Below are 17,752 nucleotides of genomic sequence, written 5' to 3'. Positions count from 1 at the left end.
CTGCTGTGCTTTTCCAGCACCATACTCTCGATACCATTCTCTGGTGCCATCTTAGATACAAAACCCTATTTTTTTGTAAAAACACAACCATCTTGAATACAAAAACAGAATTAAAAGGGAAATAAAAGCACAAGTACAAAACATATTACTATCTTGAGCTTTGTAGATGCTGGACAGGCTTTGGGGGATCAGGAGGCAGTTTTTGAGAGATGCCCCAGTTTTGCTATGGATGATAGTCAAGTTTGAGGGTGCTGAGTCAGCATCAATTCAGTGACCGAACAGTACCTACACCATTGTACTGAGATTTCTGGGAAGTAATGACATTCATAGGCATTTACTCCACTCTTTCCCCTCCTGAGTGTTTTAAAGAAGAAGAGAAAGAGACAAAATTTACAGCGGGGATTCTCGAATTTAGGGTATACACAGCTGAAGGCTTGATGATCAACAGCAAAGGAAGAGAATTGAGGATACAAAATACCAGAATTGAAGGGTTCATCTGGAGAAGGTCACAGAGATAGGGAGAGCCTTGGAAGATCATGTGTGTGGAGTTGCATTGCTGGGCTGACCAAGCAGTAGAATTTTAATAAAATGGTTTATACAAGCTTGGTTCTAATCTATTAACTTGCTAATCACAATTGATTTATAACTGGCACCAGGAATGTGATGGCTTTACTGAAAAAGGATATCAAGGGACAAAGTTTAGCTGCTTAAAGCCTCTTTAAATTAGAAACAGCTTTGAATTCGGAAGAAACTTGACTGCAGTTGTTGAGTAATTCAAGTTTTCTATTAGTAAAGGCATTTTAACTGATCAGATCAGGAGCCTTATATCTATATACAAGGCCCCTTATGCCAAGGGACAATCATGCAACAAATTATAAATGAGGTCTGTCCCCACTGATGCTTTATGCCCAGCCCTGCTAAACACAGTAGATGTTCTAGGAATTATTTTCATTGTAATCTGAAATTTTAAAAAAATTGTGGTTGTTTTTCAATATTTGGAAGTTATTATTTTAGCTATAGGCAATCCAGCAAGAATTAATAAATCTGAACCTGAAGGCAAAAGACAGATGGTAGCTTCCAGAATATATGCAGAACAATGTTTCCATGGTTACTTACAGTTAATTCACAGATTTTCCACCACATTTTTCCAGAATGCTTCAACAAAAGTAGGTTGTTAGTGGGTACACGGGACACTAACATACAGCTTTATCACAGCGAGTAAAATGTTGATACCTCTAAAAGATGAAAGTTTTAGAAAGGACATGCCAATCAGCATGAAAAAAAACAAAATGCCAGCAGCATGTTGTTTATGCTGAAAACATCAATCTATTATTTTCTTTCAAGTGCTGATTGACTAACTACGTATTTTCAGCACTGCTATTTCATTTTAATTTTTCACCATGCAATTTCTATATCTCTCCAAATCTTAATCACTTTACACATTAAGATAAACTTCTAATTTTGTCAGTAGCTCTGACACTAATTAAACACAATTTGCATTTTCGAAGTATAAGTTAATGAAGATTTCTGCTAAGGATGTAGATCTAGTACTAGATATAATACAAGTGCTTCATCAATAACTTAACAATGTGAAAAAATGTTGTACAATGCTGCCCCAGTGTGGTGCAAAGCATTTGAATAGAAAGCAAGTCAGGCAAATTCAGAGACAGTAATGATTTGGCTGTACTAATTTTTTTTTAGATTAGATTAGATTAGATTTACAGTGTGGAAACAGGCCCTTCGGCCCAACAAGTCCACACCGACCCACTGAAGCGCAACCCACCCATACCCCTACATTTACCCCATTACCTAACACTACAGGCAATTTAGCATGGCCAATTCACCTGACCCGCACATCTTTGGACTGTGGGAGGAAACCGGAGCACCCGGAGAAAACCCACGCAGACACGGGGAGAATGTGCAAACTCCACACAGTCTGTCGCCTGAGTCGGGAATTGAACCCGGGTCTCAGGCGCTGTGAGGCAGCAGTGCTAACCACTGTGCCACCATGCCACCCACTAATACTTGCTCATATTCATAATTGAATATATAAATCAATCAGTGATATTCTGGAGTCAAAATATATTATTCTGTTGACCAAACCAATTAATATCAACTTTGGATTAAGGAAATTAAAGAAAACAATTTGCATTAGTATTGATAATAAAATAAAAATATTGATACAATCCACTATTGTCATCTGCCATGTCATATCTATAATGATTATAATGAGGTTAACCAGGGGCACCTCATAACTGTTTGGGGCAGTTAAAATGGTCTAATCAGGGAGACCTGTCTTACAGATGTAAACAGGAGTGTCAGAGATCCAGTTCACTCTGAACACTAGCTCTGAGGAAGCCAGACCAGTGTCAAGTATCATACAAGTGTAAATAAAGAGTGACTTGGTGATGGGATACTGGCCTATGTGGAGCTATTTTAGTGGCAATGAGAGAAAAAAATATGCTGCTGAAGAAATTTGCTCTCAACAGTTGTCCTTGAGATGGGGAAAGCATTTCTAGCTTCATGTTGTTATTTGGAAAGCTTGACTCATTCAATCCTGTTGTCGAAGACTGGGCATAGTATGTGAAAATAATGCATTATTTTTTCCAGGCAAATGACATTGGGACAGATGAAAAGCAATGAGTAATTCTCCTGACAGCTTGTGGACCTGTGGCTTTTTCAGTTATTAGGAGCCAATGTTTTCTGAGACACTAGATATTAAAATTATCTAATAGTAGAATATTAAGACTCCTCTAATGCTGAGACACAATTGGATTTACTCAGCAATTCAGGAACCAAGGGAATCCTTGTCAGGGTTTTTGACGAGGTTAAGATAACTGACAGAGACATGTAACTTTGGTTTGACCCTTAATAAGATGCTGAGAGACCATTTGGTATGTGGGATTGATGGTGTGGCCATGCAAAAGCGAATACTAGCTGAAGCCCAACTGGACTTCAAACAGGCGCTACAATTGGCTTTGTCATTAGAAAATGCAGCAAGTAGAGCATATGAGTTTCAGGGGATGCCATGGAAGTGGACACTCTCGCCAGGCTGACTGAGCCTGGGGGCCACCACTTGAGTGAAGGCAATTGTACTGCCTCACTCAGGATAAAACCTGAACAGGGAGACTCTAGGTCAGCCCACAGCAAACCCCAAAACAAAGCCAAGTCTCAGCCAAATGGTTAAAAACATTTTCAGGATCCAAGATGGCAAGCCATTGCAGTTGCTACTGGTATGCAGACTCAAGACAGCAAAATATCCCCACTGGACCTAAATTGAGTGAGAGAATACATAAGCCTGTATCCAGGAGAGTGTACATCCTGGATAGGTCAGTACATCTGGTTTAGAACAGAGAAGTTGCTCAGAAACATCCCAATCAGAACTAATCAAAATAAATTTCTAGTTAAATGGTCACCCAGTTCTCATGGAGGTTATACAGAAGTGCTATATCAGTGTTTGCCAAACTAGTCTTTAACAAAATTTGCTTGAGACTCCAACCCATAAGTTTGCCTAAAATCTTGACTAGACTGAGAACTTATACTGGGGAACAGATTAAGGGTACAACTTCAGTTCTGGTCTCTAATAAGAAGTAGCTGGTTGAGTTATCACAGATTGTAGTAAAAGGCTCGGGCTAAGCTTGATGGGGTGAATTGGTGAGAAAGATTCACCTAGATTAGCTCAATATTTTTGAAAAAATGGCTGCCTGAGTGAAGTACTAATTAAGTACATGGAAGTCTTTCAGGAAGGTCTAGGGACTATTAAAGGAGCCAAGGCCACCCTACCTGTTGACCAGGAAGCAAATCCACGATTCTATAATGCCTTATGTGCAAAAGTAGAGGAAGAAATCAGGAGTCTGGGAAGCAAAGGAATCGATTGGTGCAATTGGCAGCGCCAGGCGTACCAATTGTGAGGCCTGACAGGTCAGTTCACCTTTGTGGGGATTTTAAATGAACGGTAAACTGCTTTTTGCAGCTGGATAAATACCCAATCCCTCGCATAGAGTATTTGTACACAAAGCTGGCAGGAGAACTATCCTTAATCAAGCTGGACATGAACCATGTGTACTTGCAATTGTGGTGAGATGAGGATTCCTAAAGTATGCTACAACAAGTACCCACAAGAGTTTGAACCAATATACGAGACTGCCATTTGAGGTATCATCAGCCTGTGCCATTTTTCAGTGGATGATGGAGAACATTTTATAAAGTCTATCCCAGGTCACACTTCATCTGGATAATATGTTAATAACAGGGAGGACAAGTAAGGAGCACTTAGAGAACTTGGATGTAGTCCACAGACATTTCGCCAAGGTGGGTGTACGCCCTAGAAGGGGAACATGTGTGTTCCAGGCACTGCAAATGACCTACTTGGGCTCCAGAGTTGATAGGGCCAGGTTACACTGTCGGAAGATAAAGTGAGGGGGATCAAAGGTGCCCCATCTCCCAATTCTACACTGGAACTTAGATCTTTCCTTGGATTGATGAATTATTACAGAAAGTTCATACATAACGTGGCCTCCATCCTGGCACCCTCATATCTGCTGTTGATAAAGGGTCAGCCTTGGAAATGGTCTCACAGCCAAGACATAGCCTTTAAGGAAGTCAAGAAGCAGATATTATTGTCTAAGATGTAAGCACAATACAAGCCAGATCTGGTGCTGAAATGTGCTGCCTCCCTGTATGTATCAGGGTGGTGTTGGCTCATAGATTGTCCAATGGAGAGGAACACCCAATAGCATATGCCTCCCAGGCCTTGGCTGATATAGATTTCAAATTCACCCAGACAGAGAAGAAAGGCTTGGCGATCATCTTTGGTGTGAGAAAGTTCCATCAATATCTTTATGCAAGTAAACTTGTAAAATAATGGACCACAAAGCCTTGGTAGGGCTACTTAAAGAGGAAAGGATCATGCTGTCCATAGCTTCAAGTCGAATTAGGCCATGGTTTCTCATTCTGAGTGTGTACAATTACAAGTTGAAACACCGTCTAGGAGGCCAAGTAGCAAATGTGGATGCCTTGAACTGCCTCCCGCTGACAGTCACACCACTGATGGTGTCACCATTAGAACAGTGCATTCTGGTTTTAAACTTTCTGGACACCCTTCCAATCACAGCTGACAATATCAGACTGTGGACACAAAAAAATCCAGTGGTTTTAACCAGAACTGAAATCTTTCTGGACCCGATGAGACCAGATTACCGAAGAGAATGACATTTTATAGTGGGGAGCAAGAGAGATTGTCTCCAGCAAAGGTTTCCACCAGATACAGGCTGACCTCCACCAGGGTCATTCAGAGGTTTCCAAAATGAATGTGTTGGTATGAAATTATGTCTGGTGGCCAGGATTGGATGCGTGTTGGTGGATGATTGGCCCAAGTGCCAACAAGACAAAAATTACCATCAGCAGCTCCTCCATATTCAGGGGAATGACTAGGTAACCCCTGGACTTAGTGATACGTCAGCTTTCATGGGCTCAGTGCTCTTGTCATTGTGGGTGCCCACTCAAAGTGGTTGGATATGCATAGGGTTCATTTGACAAACACTGGGATGACAATAGAAAAGCTGTCAGCAAGCTTTGCAGTAAATGGGCTCTCAGAAGTCTTGGTCACAGACAAAGGGCCACTATTTACTAGCAGGAATTCAAATACTTCCAAAAGTCAAAAGGTATTCCACATAGAAGTATAGCTCCATACCATCCATCATCCAATGGTCTGATGGAAAGAGCAGTCCAAACTTTGAAGGCTGGCTTAAAGAAACAATGTATAACTTTGCTCAAGACCAAACTGTCCTGGTTCCGATTTGTTTATCGGACTACCCCTCATGCAACTACAGGGATAGCTCCAGCAGAGTTGTTAATGGGGAGAAGACACCGCGTCAGGTTAAATCTGACGTTCCTGGATCTGGGGGAAGGGTGAAACGGGATCAGGAATGCCAATGCTAGACACAAGACTCCAGTAAGTGAGAGAGACAGTTTACTTCAGGAGACAAAGTTTGGTGTTGAAGCCTTGGAAATGGCCCAGTGTGTGAAAGAGGAATGGTCCGTTAAGAGGTTAGTGCTTGTGACATACAAAGTTCAGATAAGTGAGGCGGTCCTGAACAAGCAAGTGGACCCCAGGGAAAGCTGCAATCTCAGAAACGGTGAGCCAAGAAAACATTCCCGGCTCCTTGACTGCCTTCCTGACAGTTCCAGAAACCACCCATCTCTTTCTCTCCATCTAGCGTTGAAGAAACATTGGAGCTTGAGATGGACATGGCAAATGTCGCAGCTTCAACATCTTACCTTCAGAAGAAATGGATGAATTTCTTCCAAGATGTTCCTGGTGAAAGAGGTGGACTATGGTCCGGTACATGATGCCTGTAACTGAGTCAGAGTCAGAGGACCCAGACCAAGTGCAGAAATGTCACAAGTGAGGCTACAAGAAAAAGAACCGACAGATGTTCATGGACATAGAGGAGGAGGAATGCAGTGGTTATAATGAGGTCAGCCAAGTAGATCTCATAGAATGTGAGTTCCCTGATTGGAACAGGTTACTAGCGCAATCAGGTAACCCTGGCTGACAGGTATAAACAGTGTCAGAGGTTCTGTCCACTCTGAGAGCTGGCTCTGAGGGAACTGGATCAGTGTCAAGTACTATGTATATGTAAATAAAGGGTGACTTGGCGACAGGATACCAGCCTCTGTGGAGCGATTTCATTATGGATATAAGAATTCCTGCCCAAAACACAATAAACTGAAATAAAGGCTAATGCTCTTCAAGAAACATTTTCTTCAAATGCAGAATAATACCAATGAAGTAATTAAATCCATATTTGTGGAAAGTTTAAATTAAAAGTTGTGTCAATAACAATCACAACTCAATTTCTTGTGTTCATTTTCAGCTACCTTTCATAATCAATTGATACTTAAATGTAGAATAGAGCCAATAATAATAAATTAACCAGGGAACTTCCAAAATAGAACATTTCCAAATTGAACTTTTCTGATTATACCTGTCAGTCAGAGCTCCCTGATTGGGCTGTGAACCTGATCCAATCAGGGAAGACTTACTGCTATAATGGGCATTATGAGGCAAAATTCAACTGAACATTGAACTTTGTTGAGTACAATACTTGAAGCTCAGACAAGGGCATAATTTAATAGTGTAGTTTTTCATATCAAGAGCAAGTCTGAGTGGTTCTGATTCACCTTTATTTAACAGAGTCTTTTTGAAACAATTGTCTTGAGACACACATTTGCTGAAAACATAATGAGAATGACATAAACTTTCACTAATATGTTAATTGGATAACAACTTTTGACAAGGAAAAGATACGTCAACATAGGGAGCAACTCGTTTTTGAGTTAATTGGTGCAAAAAGTTTCGATAATAGGGCATGACACAAAATGCTCCTTCCCCAAAATCTGTTCTAATGTGTCAGCTCCATGAAGACCAGGCATGCAACCTCAGTTTTGACTGAGAGAATAATTAGATAAAACTGTACATAAACTACAAGGCATTTCAAATCATTCTACTGACTAACAAGTCAATGATAGCTAACAAAATAAGAACTGAATGGAAATTAATTAAAATCAGGTCTCAGAGGAGGAAGACTGATAGCCACTTACTTTTCTGAACTCATTCATTGGCATTGGGATTACATAGAATGTGTTCTGAACATGGTAAGAAAAGGTGATCTCAGCCAGATTCATTTCCTGAGAAGACAGTCTGTGAGAAGTTGTTATAAATCAGACTCTGCAATGTGCAGCAATAAAGAGCTGCCTTGTGTTTTCACACAATCCTGATTTATAGGCATGATAATTAACCACAAAATAGGAAAGAAACTGTCATTATATATTGTTAGTAATGTCAAAATTATGAAGAATCTGAGCCTTGTAGATTGGGAGAAAACATTGTCACTCAGTGTATGCTTAAGATCTGGAATGAGCTACGTGAGAGTGTGGTGGAGGTAGTTTCAATCAAGGTCTTCAAAAGGGAATTGGATAATTATCGGAGGAGCAAAGGCTGGCAGGGCTACTAGAAAAAGGGGGGCGAGGTGAGTTGCTTTTACAGAAATAAAGAGTTGAGTGGCCTCCTTCCGCATTCTATGATTCTGTATCACTTTGGTAAAATGGATAATATATAAAAACATGACAAACGTTAGAGTTGCCTTTATGAATAAGTAAATAATATGAAACTAAAACAGAAGTTGCTGGAAAAGCTTAGCAGATCTGGCAGCATCTGTGAAGAGAAATCAAAGTTAATGTTTCAGGTCCGATGACGCTTGAGGAAAGGTTTTTGTTTCTGATTCACAGCAGCCGCAGTTCTTTTGGTTTTTATTTAAGTAAATGATATGTTTGCTTAATGTCAACCTTCAGCAGTTTGTGTGTGAAATGAACACTGCCTATGATGCTTTAGACTCATTGCTGCACTTACTCTGGAGTCTGTGACTACTTTTAACAAAATTTTGCCACTGGAAGATTGGGGAGTATGGTGCTCAGGCATTTGTCTTCATATAGCTACATTGAGGCCCAGGTCAATCTGAATCAATAACTGATTCAGAAGTTTTGTGTTGGCCAGCACACTAGGAGAATTATGCTCCTCTTCGTCAAAATATAGGAATATGAGATTTTCAATGTCTATCCAAGGTAGCAGGCGGGTCCTCAGGCTAGCACCTTCTTTTATTGTGCAGCATCCTGACAGGACTGCACTGAGGTGTCACCTACATTATGAACTCAAGTGTCAGCTGTGAGGCTTGAATACATAATTCTCTGGCACAGAAGCAAAATTCCACTACTGAGTTAAAACTGGCATAGTAGAAAATGGATTGTTCTCCTAGAAGCATTAGTTGAAGAATGATGCTTAATAGCATTTGAAAACAGACAAATGATTCAGACAGAAAGTGTAAAAACATATGGGAAAAGGCCTGAGCGAAGGGATTAATTCATTTTAACATCAGGTGCAAAGGTGTTGCTTTCATTGGTCAGAGCACTGAGTACAAGAGTTGCAGCTGTATAAGACGTTGGTAAAGCTATATTTGGAACACTATGTATAATTCTGGTCACCCTGATAGATGAAAAATGTTGTTAAACATGGAAAGGGTACAAAAAAAAGAGCTACGAGGACGTTACTAAGATTGGAAGATTTGAATTATAAGGAAAGACCAGATAGCTGAGACCGATTTTGGTACAGGTATCCTGGAGATGTTCCCTAAAGTGCTCTGCAAGAAGGCAACCAGTCTCCCCAATGACTGCAATTCACCTATTGCACTCTTAGCTACCTTCTACCCCCTCCCATTTATCCCTCCACTCCGGAGGCTCCCAGCCTCATTCCTGACAAAAGGCTTCTGCCTGAAAGGTCAATTTTCCTGCTCTTCGAATGCTGCCTAACCTGCTGTGTTTTCCCAGCACCACTCTAATCCTGCGAAATTAGGAAGCTCTAAAATTAACTATTCGACTCCTAATATCACCTTCACAGCAACAGCCACTACTTATAGCTATTCATTCTTCACTAACAATTTAGAAACTGGCCCATACAAGTTTTTTTAAACTTTCATCTTTTTGGATTGGGCTCTCAATTGTATGTGTAGTAGTATTTCCTCTCATATGTAGTAATTAATAAACTCACTATTTTGTTAATTCAGGAAAATGCAGTTAATTCAGTTCCTTTTTAAGGCAAAGGTTTATTTATATGGTAAAAGGGCATCCATAAGGGAAGTGATCCTTTCTAAATTATTATTGGTGCAATCAGCATAAAGAAGGGTGTGTCAGTTCACTCCTTCACATACAGAAGTTTAATAATTTAGCATATCCCATATAATACTGGAGCAAAATTGAGAACCTTGCCCTGGAAGTGGTCATAACATTTTGGGACCCCTTGCTGTGATTTGAATCCACACATAAGACAAAGGTTAGAATGAATAAGTTGCTACTTTGAAACCAGTTTTGAATCACTTAGAATGGAGATGCAGATTTCAATTGATTAATATGTAGATCCCAGAAAACATGTTTCAAGTCACAACCCCGAGATAACTTTTTTTTAGATTAGATTAGATTACTTACAGTGTGGAAACAGGCCCTTCGGCCCAACAAGTCCACACCGACCCGCCGAAGCGCAACCCACCCATACCCCTACCTAACACTACGGGCAATTTAGCATGGCCAATTCACCTGGCCCACACATCTTTGGACTGTGGGAGGAAACCGGAGCACCCAGAGGAAACCCACGCAGACACGGGGAGAACATGCAAACTCCATACAGTCAGTCGCCTGAATCAGGAATTGAACCCGGGTCTCAGGCACTGTGAGGCAGCAGTGCTAACCACTGTGCCACAGTGCCGCCCACAAACTTAAGGTTTTATTAAAGGAAAGGTGATGTCTCAGCTCAGATAATGCCCAACTAGCTACCTGACAAAGGAGCAGTGCACCAAAAGTTTGGACGTCCAAATAAACCTGTTGGATTATAACCTGGTGTTGTGTGATTTTTAAACTTTGTCCACCCCAGTCCAACACCGGCAGATCCACATCATTGCTACACTGATAAAGGCAAGTGTCCCTTACTCTTTAATCACCCTTGCCTTGATTACATAGTATTTAGCTGAGAGGATCCATTTTCACCCTTAGTTTATACCCTACTTGCATCTCTTTTCTCTCTCTTTCACCCCCAATTAGAAACCTGTATTTTGCACTAGGTATGCACAATTGTTCCCCTGGTTTCTACTCTACCTTGGTCAAAAGTATAAAAATTGCCATTTCCCAATCTCTTTCGGTCTGAAGTAATCATATTAGACTTGAAAATGTTAACTCTTTCTCAAAAGTACTGCCAGACCTGCTGAGATTCTTCAGCACTTTCAATGTTTATTTATTTTATTATCTAATTTGCAGTCCTTCTGTTGTCTGCATTAGTGCTTACTGTAGTATTGCATCAGCAAGACTTTAGACTCCTAGCCCCATGATTGATAAGGAAATCTGAATGGTTTACCATATACCTCATTTGCACTTAAACATCCATAATTGGAAATAAACTAAATTCTTGAAATTTTTGTAACTATTGCCTGATTATTAGTACCAGTTGGTAGCTATTAGGATGCCCAATTAAGATATGGCATGGTGGCTCAGTGGTTAGCACTGCTGCCTTACAGTGCCTGGGACCCAGGTTCAATTCCAGCCTCGGGAGTTTGCACGTTCTCGCTGTCTCTGCACGGGTTTCCTCTGGGAACTCCAATTTCCTCCCACAGTCCAAAGATGTGCAGGTCAGGTGTATTGGCTATGCTAAATTGCCCACTAGTCAGAGGGAAATGTGCCTGGGTGTGAGACTCTTCGGAAGGTCAATGTTGGGCCGAAGGGCCTGCTTCTACACTATAGGGAATCTAATCTAATAATGACACTTGTCGGTCCCAGGCATTTTATAGCATGGTATCCTTGCTCTTAAGGAGATGATTAAGCAAAATTGTAGAAATACTTAGTAGCAGGATCTGAAAGCAGAATGAAAGGATATCATAATGGGGTAACATAAATGCATAATAAATAGTGCTTTCATATGTATTTAAACAGAAACACAGATTAATGAGCAAATTTATTGTTCCTGAAGAAAGGGTTATGCCCGAAACATCGATTCTCCTGCTCCTCGGATGCTGCCTGGCCTGCTGCATTTTACCAGCACCACACATTTTTCAAATTTGTTGTTTAGACAAGTATGCTTATTTTCTTGCATTCCATAAGCGTTTAGTTTATGGTTAACAGATTCAGATTCAATGAGCTTATAGTAGAAAACCAGGCAGTACAATTGACAAAGTTTGTGGGAACAGAATGTGGTCAATTATATCAAAATGAAGAGGAAAAGTTTGTGTTTTGAAATTATGCAAGAAGTGTATTGCAGTGTAGTGGTTTTCACAGCACTGAGTACTGTAAGCACACTTTGTGGGCTAGTGATTTTGGTTACATATACATTGCGTGCTTGCAAGGTTTTAACACCATGGAGTATAATACAATCATTCTTAACAACAACTCAATATTTCCTCTTTTAGATTTTAACCATATTTAGAACAATACTCAGGGCTCACAGGGAGGGGTAGGCATGTCGCCCTGAAACATGTAAAAATAAGTGGCAGATTTTAATGGACATCTTAGACTTTGCTCTGATAGTAAAATATGGAGGCAGGAAACCCATGCAAATTGAGTGGTGGAGCGATACAGTAACGGCTGGTGAAAAATTGGTGATATAGAGGGTTTCACAGCTGGTCAGTGCCACCACTAGTCCGATGGTACTTGCTCACTACAAGAACACACATCACAGATTATAAAATCATGTAAAGTCATTGTCAACTTTATAGCCAGGTCTGCATAATCATTGCTAGGAAACAGCGCCTCTGCCTATAAATGAGGATAAGAGGCTAGCAATGGTTCACTTTCTGGCAAATCTAATACTTCTTCCAAAAATAAAACAAATACATAAGAATTTCCAAAGCTCAATAGCCCAGATATGATGTAATATTTTGGGGAGGTTGTAGTATCATTAGACTGGTAATCCAGAGATCCATGATAATGCTCTTTCAATATTGGTTTCAATTCCATTGTGACAGATGATGAAATCTGTATTGATTGAAAATCTGGAATTAAAACTGTCATAAAGCTTCATCTGATTCAGTCGTGCTCTTAAAAAAAAGAAATTATTCATCCTTACCGGGTCTGGCTTACGTGAGAATCAAGACACACAGCAATGTGGTTGACTCTGAAGCAGCCCTGGCAAGCCAGTCAGTTCAAGGTGCAATTAGGGACAGGCAATAAATGCTGGTCATACCCATAGCCCATGAATGAATTAAAAAACCTAATGTTCCAACATTGGCACAAGACACCCACCCAATTAAATGCAATTAGGAATTTGTATACTTTTTAAAAAAAGCATTCCAACGTAACCTGAAAATACTGTTGTTAATCTTAACCTTAACAGCTACTCCCCTCCAGTATCTAGTAGATATGAATACCCATTTTGCACAGTTGGACAATGGTTAAATATAATACCAGGATATTGCAAGGAAAATGCAATAATGCACTCTAACAAGTTACCATTGAGTTCCTTCAAGACTGAACTCATAGGCTGACTCAATGCACCAACAAGGTCATTTCTCAATGAAAGCAAAATCACAACTGTACCTCTGTTCATTATTTTCCAATTTATTAATCCATCATCATAACGGGTAGGTCAGTGATTGAAGCTACAATATACCTTTTAGGAATTTTCTTTCAAATATCCAGAAGTCTAGGAAGAATTTGTCTGTGGAATCCACTGAAGTACAATCCATAACCACTGGAAGTTTATGTTTGACTTGTTTTTGGAAAGGTTCAATTCCACCACACGCATTTTTGTTTTTATCAAAACAAAACACCAAAAAAAGTGAAAAAAGGCCTATGGCCCTGCAGGTTTTGAGCCATTGCTGAGCTATAGTGTAAATTGACTTTACTTTATAAACCACTTGATAACATCTTATGTTGAATCAATTGGCTGGGTGGCACAGGTCAAGATACCCAATTCACCCTGCCAAATGTAAAAAATAATTCAGAAAAATATTAGTATTCTCAAATGTATAAAGTCCTTTCAGTATTTGACAAATTAACAGTCTTTATTGCTAAATGTGCCCAAGGAGTTTCAATGAGTTATAACCATATTCTTCCTGATGCAATTTACAAGATAAACTTTGAAAGCCTTTGTTGTGCTGAAGTTTTAACATTTCACAATAAATTTCTGTCTACTACCACAAAGATGCATTCGAACTTACATTTTCTCAGTTAAACTGTTTTTCAACTTATAAACCACTTGACAATAGGGGGCACTGTGACATAAACTTTCCTAAATTAGTTGACGACAAATGCAAATAGTATGAGTGTGGACTGAAAAGCAATTCCCAATAAAACCAAGCATAGATTCATTGCATAATATGCAGTGCAAACTTCTGTTTATAACAGTGACTGAGTGTTACATAGAAAAGTAGGTTTGCTGTGCACATGGATCCTGAAAACACTGTTTTGTCCAATTCAATTCATGGATGTAAGAATTCATCTTTCATCAGTCTTTGTTTTGTCGAGAAGCAAGTAAACTAAGGCAACTTGATGGTTTGAAGAACAAGGAACAAATGCCGGTCACTATTCTTGACAAATAGGAAATGAAGATAATGGATTTTCTCGAACTCAATCATCACAATTGTTAGAAACATTCCTCTTTCACTCCACAACATAAACCAACAGAGAGGGAAGCAATAAAAATAAGTTAAAAATAGTAGCTCTTACATCCATTACTAAACCATAATTATGGCATTTGAATTCCCGGAAGACTAAAGTAGGCACTATTATTGAAACCCCTTAAGTATGTTTAACAGCAATATTTAAACATATTCTGTAAAGATTTTGTTTTTACCAAATACATGTGCATAATTGAAAATCCTACAAAATATTTAAAACCACATGAGGAATTACATTTTTAAAAAAGTTGTTTACATAAACTCAGGACTTTTGATTTGTTATGACAGTCACCGTGACAAGTATTATGAATCTACATAGCCACGGAAAGTTACATGAGGGCATACAGATAATGTTCATCTTTATAATTATGTTTAAAGTTCAGACATGCCTTCTAATGAATTTTAAACAAGTCTTCAGTTAAAAGTTTAAAAATAAACTTAAAAAAATAACTTTGAACTTGAACATTAATGCTTTGTTGAACATTCCACAATAGCGAAGAAAGCATTATACAAAACATTTGATATTTTACAGTTTTATGAATTTGGTCTCTATTTTTCCCATAAGAAAGAATCATCATTAATTAGCAAAGCCAGCTTTTCATTGAATGGCCCGTAGAAATCCTTGAGAAGCTTCCTGGTTTTTGACAACATAGGTCCGAGGCTTTTGTCTTTGGGCCGCCTGGTATTTGACGCAGGATTGTTAATGATGGCTGCCTCCTGTTGATCAGTCAAACTTCCTGTTGAAAAGCAACAGCAGAGCTTTAGGGAAAAAAAATCCAATACTAACAACAGCTTTAGATCTTTCCCTCTGAATATGACATTGCTTTCCTTTCCTATCTGTGTATCGTCTTTTTATTTTGCCCCTGATACTGCCATGATTTTAAGTGAGAGAGAAAATACATATGCTTGTTAATTTGCATTGGCAGATGAAGGAAAGCAATTTCCTTTTGAATTAAATAACATGGCTCACTGCAGTTACTTGACTGTCAGTTCTTAAACTAATACCTAGTTACTCAGTATTCATTAGAGACCTAAACTGCTAATGATTTAAAACATATCCCTGTAATATCCTATTAATCTGAAGCACAGATTTCCAGTGTTAGATAAAATTCAATTTTGTTTTAAACACTGGGTTATTATGTTCCCAGTACAGTTTTATACACATTCCTATTTGTACTGGATACCTCTTCAGTGTCCTTGTAAAAATAGCTGCTGAGCATATTCAATTCAAACTGGAAAGTGGGCTCACAGAAAGGCTGATATTTCTGTGAGCCAGTGTTACAAATATTTGTTTGATTCTTGGACTCAATGGCATTTATTGTGAATTTATTCTCAAGAGGCAACTAACTAATAAGCATGCTATCAGAACTAAATTATCATTTGAGCCACTTGTAAACTCAGTTAATCCAATCAAATTAACATTCAGAATAACAGAGGCATTTAGGGTCTGGCACTAGACACGCAGAATGTTCCTATTTTTCCTGGAGTTTTGGAGACAAAGCCATAACAGCAGACTCTCAATATCTGGTATAAAAAAAGCTAACTTTAAAATAAATAAACAGTACTGATAACCAGAAGTTAGATTTGTGCCAATTCATCATAACATTCAGAAAAATATTTTGTTCTGAAATGGCCACAAAGTATTTTGCTATTAAAGTGTCATCAAATCAGATATATTGCTCTGATTTATCTAATTTGAATGCTTTCAGATGTTGGGTTAACATGTTCCATGACAACACCACCATAAATAAGACGACAAATAAACATAAAGTACCTGATTGCTCAGCTGGTACATCTCAGAATTTGGCTCCTTTCTCTTCCTTCACCCCAGGCCCATCTTTGGAATATTGTTGGGGACTGTACTCTGATTTGACTGTCCTATTTGATTTATAAGAAGTTGATTGATTCTTTACTAGGGATAGAGGAAAAGCAGTAGACCATTCAGCCCCCTGATCCTTTTCTTTTGCTTGATTGTTCACTTAACTACATTTATCTTCGGCTGATCTATGGCCCACATTGTGATGAGGAGAGGCCTAGTCCCGGGACATTGCTGCAGGAATTCTTCAGGGTAGATATTTCCAAATCAAACTCTTCAGAAATCAAACATATGCCTCTAGAGCAGGTGGAACTTGAACCTGGTCCTCAGTTCCTCAGGGTAGTGTCCAAGCCTGAATTATCTTCAGCTATACTAGTAATGACCTTCTCTCCAATATAAGATTCAAAGTCAACATGTTCACTGGTAATTGCAGTGTTTGGCACCATTTTCAACTCCTTATATACTGAAGAAGTCCATGTTTATATGTAGCAACATCTGCACTGCATTCAGATTTGGGCAAATAATTGACGAGTGACATATTTGCTACTTAAATTCCAAACAATGACCTACAAGAGAATATTGAGCCATCTCCCCTTAACTTTCAACATCATTACTATCATGGACGATCAACACTCTGGGAGTCACCATTGGCATAGTGGCAGTACAATCTATCATCTAGCAAAACTGTGACCTCTACCACCTACAGCAACAATAGTTACATGGTTACCATTAATGGTGTTCATGCTAAAACTCAAATTTGACATTTACCATGTAGGATTTGCATACCTATCCCCAGAACATTAATCTGTTATTCTAGATTACAGGATTCCCTAATTACCCCTGAGAAGCATCTAGCAAGGACATCACTTCCTGCAAGTTCCACTCCATGCCACACTATCCCGACTTGGAACTATATCACTGCTTCTTAACTATCACAGCATTAAAATCCTTGAACTCCTTCCTTAACAATATAGTGTGGTTATCTATGTACCACATGTATAGCTCCCATTCAAGAAGGTAGCTTGCTAGAAGCTTCTCAGGGGTAATTAGGGAATCCTGTAATCTAGAAGAACAGATTAATGTTCTGGGGATAGCTATGCAAATCCCACCATGGTAAATGTCAAATTTGAGTTTTAACATAAAAGCCCATTAATGATGACCACACAACTATTGTTGTTTGTCATAAAAGTCCACTTTTTCACGAATATCCTTTAGGGAAAGAAATCTGACATCCTTTCCTGGTTTGGCCAACATGACTCCAGATCCACTGCAATGTATTTGACACTTCACTGCCATCTGAAATGGCCAACCAAGCCACTCAGCTTATGAAAATTGCTACAAAGTCCAAACAAAGGAATGAAACTAGACAGAACATCCAACATTTATTTGGGCTTGGAAATAACAATGGCAAACTCAATCCAGTGAACCCTGCAAAGTCTTCCTTCCTAACATCTCAGGACTTGTGTCAAAAATCAGCAGAGACAGACTTAGACAACCTCACAGAATCATACCTTACAGACAATATCCCCAGGCATAAACTTGAACACTGCCCTACCTACAAGATGGAGCCAGCAGTGGTATACAGTGGGAAGGAGCCATCACTCTTCTGTACACAATTAATGCACTTCTGAACCTAGTATCATCTGTAAACTCAAACATACAAATCTTCATCCAATTATCTAAAATACTAATCTATACAATGAAAAGCTGTATTGGTTACTGGTCA

General features: G+C 39.1%; 1 protein-coding gene across 3 annotated transcripts in view; it reads right to left on the bottom strand.

Annotated features, from left to right (window-relative positions):
* Positions 1 to 13,897: 13,897 nt before the first annotated feature.
* chst15 (carbohydrate (N-acetylgalactosamine 4-sulfate 6-O) sulfotransferase 15) overlaps positions 13,898 to 17,752 on the bottom strand; it is a 76,550-nt gene continuing 72,695 nt past the window's right edge. For 2 of the 3 annotated variants that reach the window (XM_060842029.1, XM_060842030.1), the window contains one exon: positions 13,898 to 14,947. In XM_060842029.1, coding sequence (XP_060698012.1) covers positions 14,760 to 14,947 — 188 coding nt within the window. In that variant the 3' untranslated portion in view covers positions 13,898 to 14,759. Of the gene's footprint in view, positions 14,948 to 15,984; positions 16,089 to 17,752 lie in introns of all 3 variants that reach the window. The other variant, XM_060842031.1, reaches the window with a different exon arrangement.

The sequence above is a fragment of the Hemiscyllium ocellatum genome, chromosome 22 (assembly GCF_020745735.1).
Source record: "Hemiscyllium ocellatum isolate sHemOce1 chromosome 22, sHemOce1.pat.X.cur, whole genome shotgun sequence".
NCBI classification, from domain to species: Eukaryota; Metazoa; Chordata; class Chondrichthyes; order Orectolobiformes; family Hemiscylliidae; genus Hemiscyllium; species Hemiscyllium ocellatum.
Note: the sequence above shows the minus strand (reverse complement) of the source record. Positions and strands in the feature narration are given on the sequence as shown.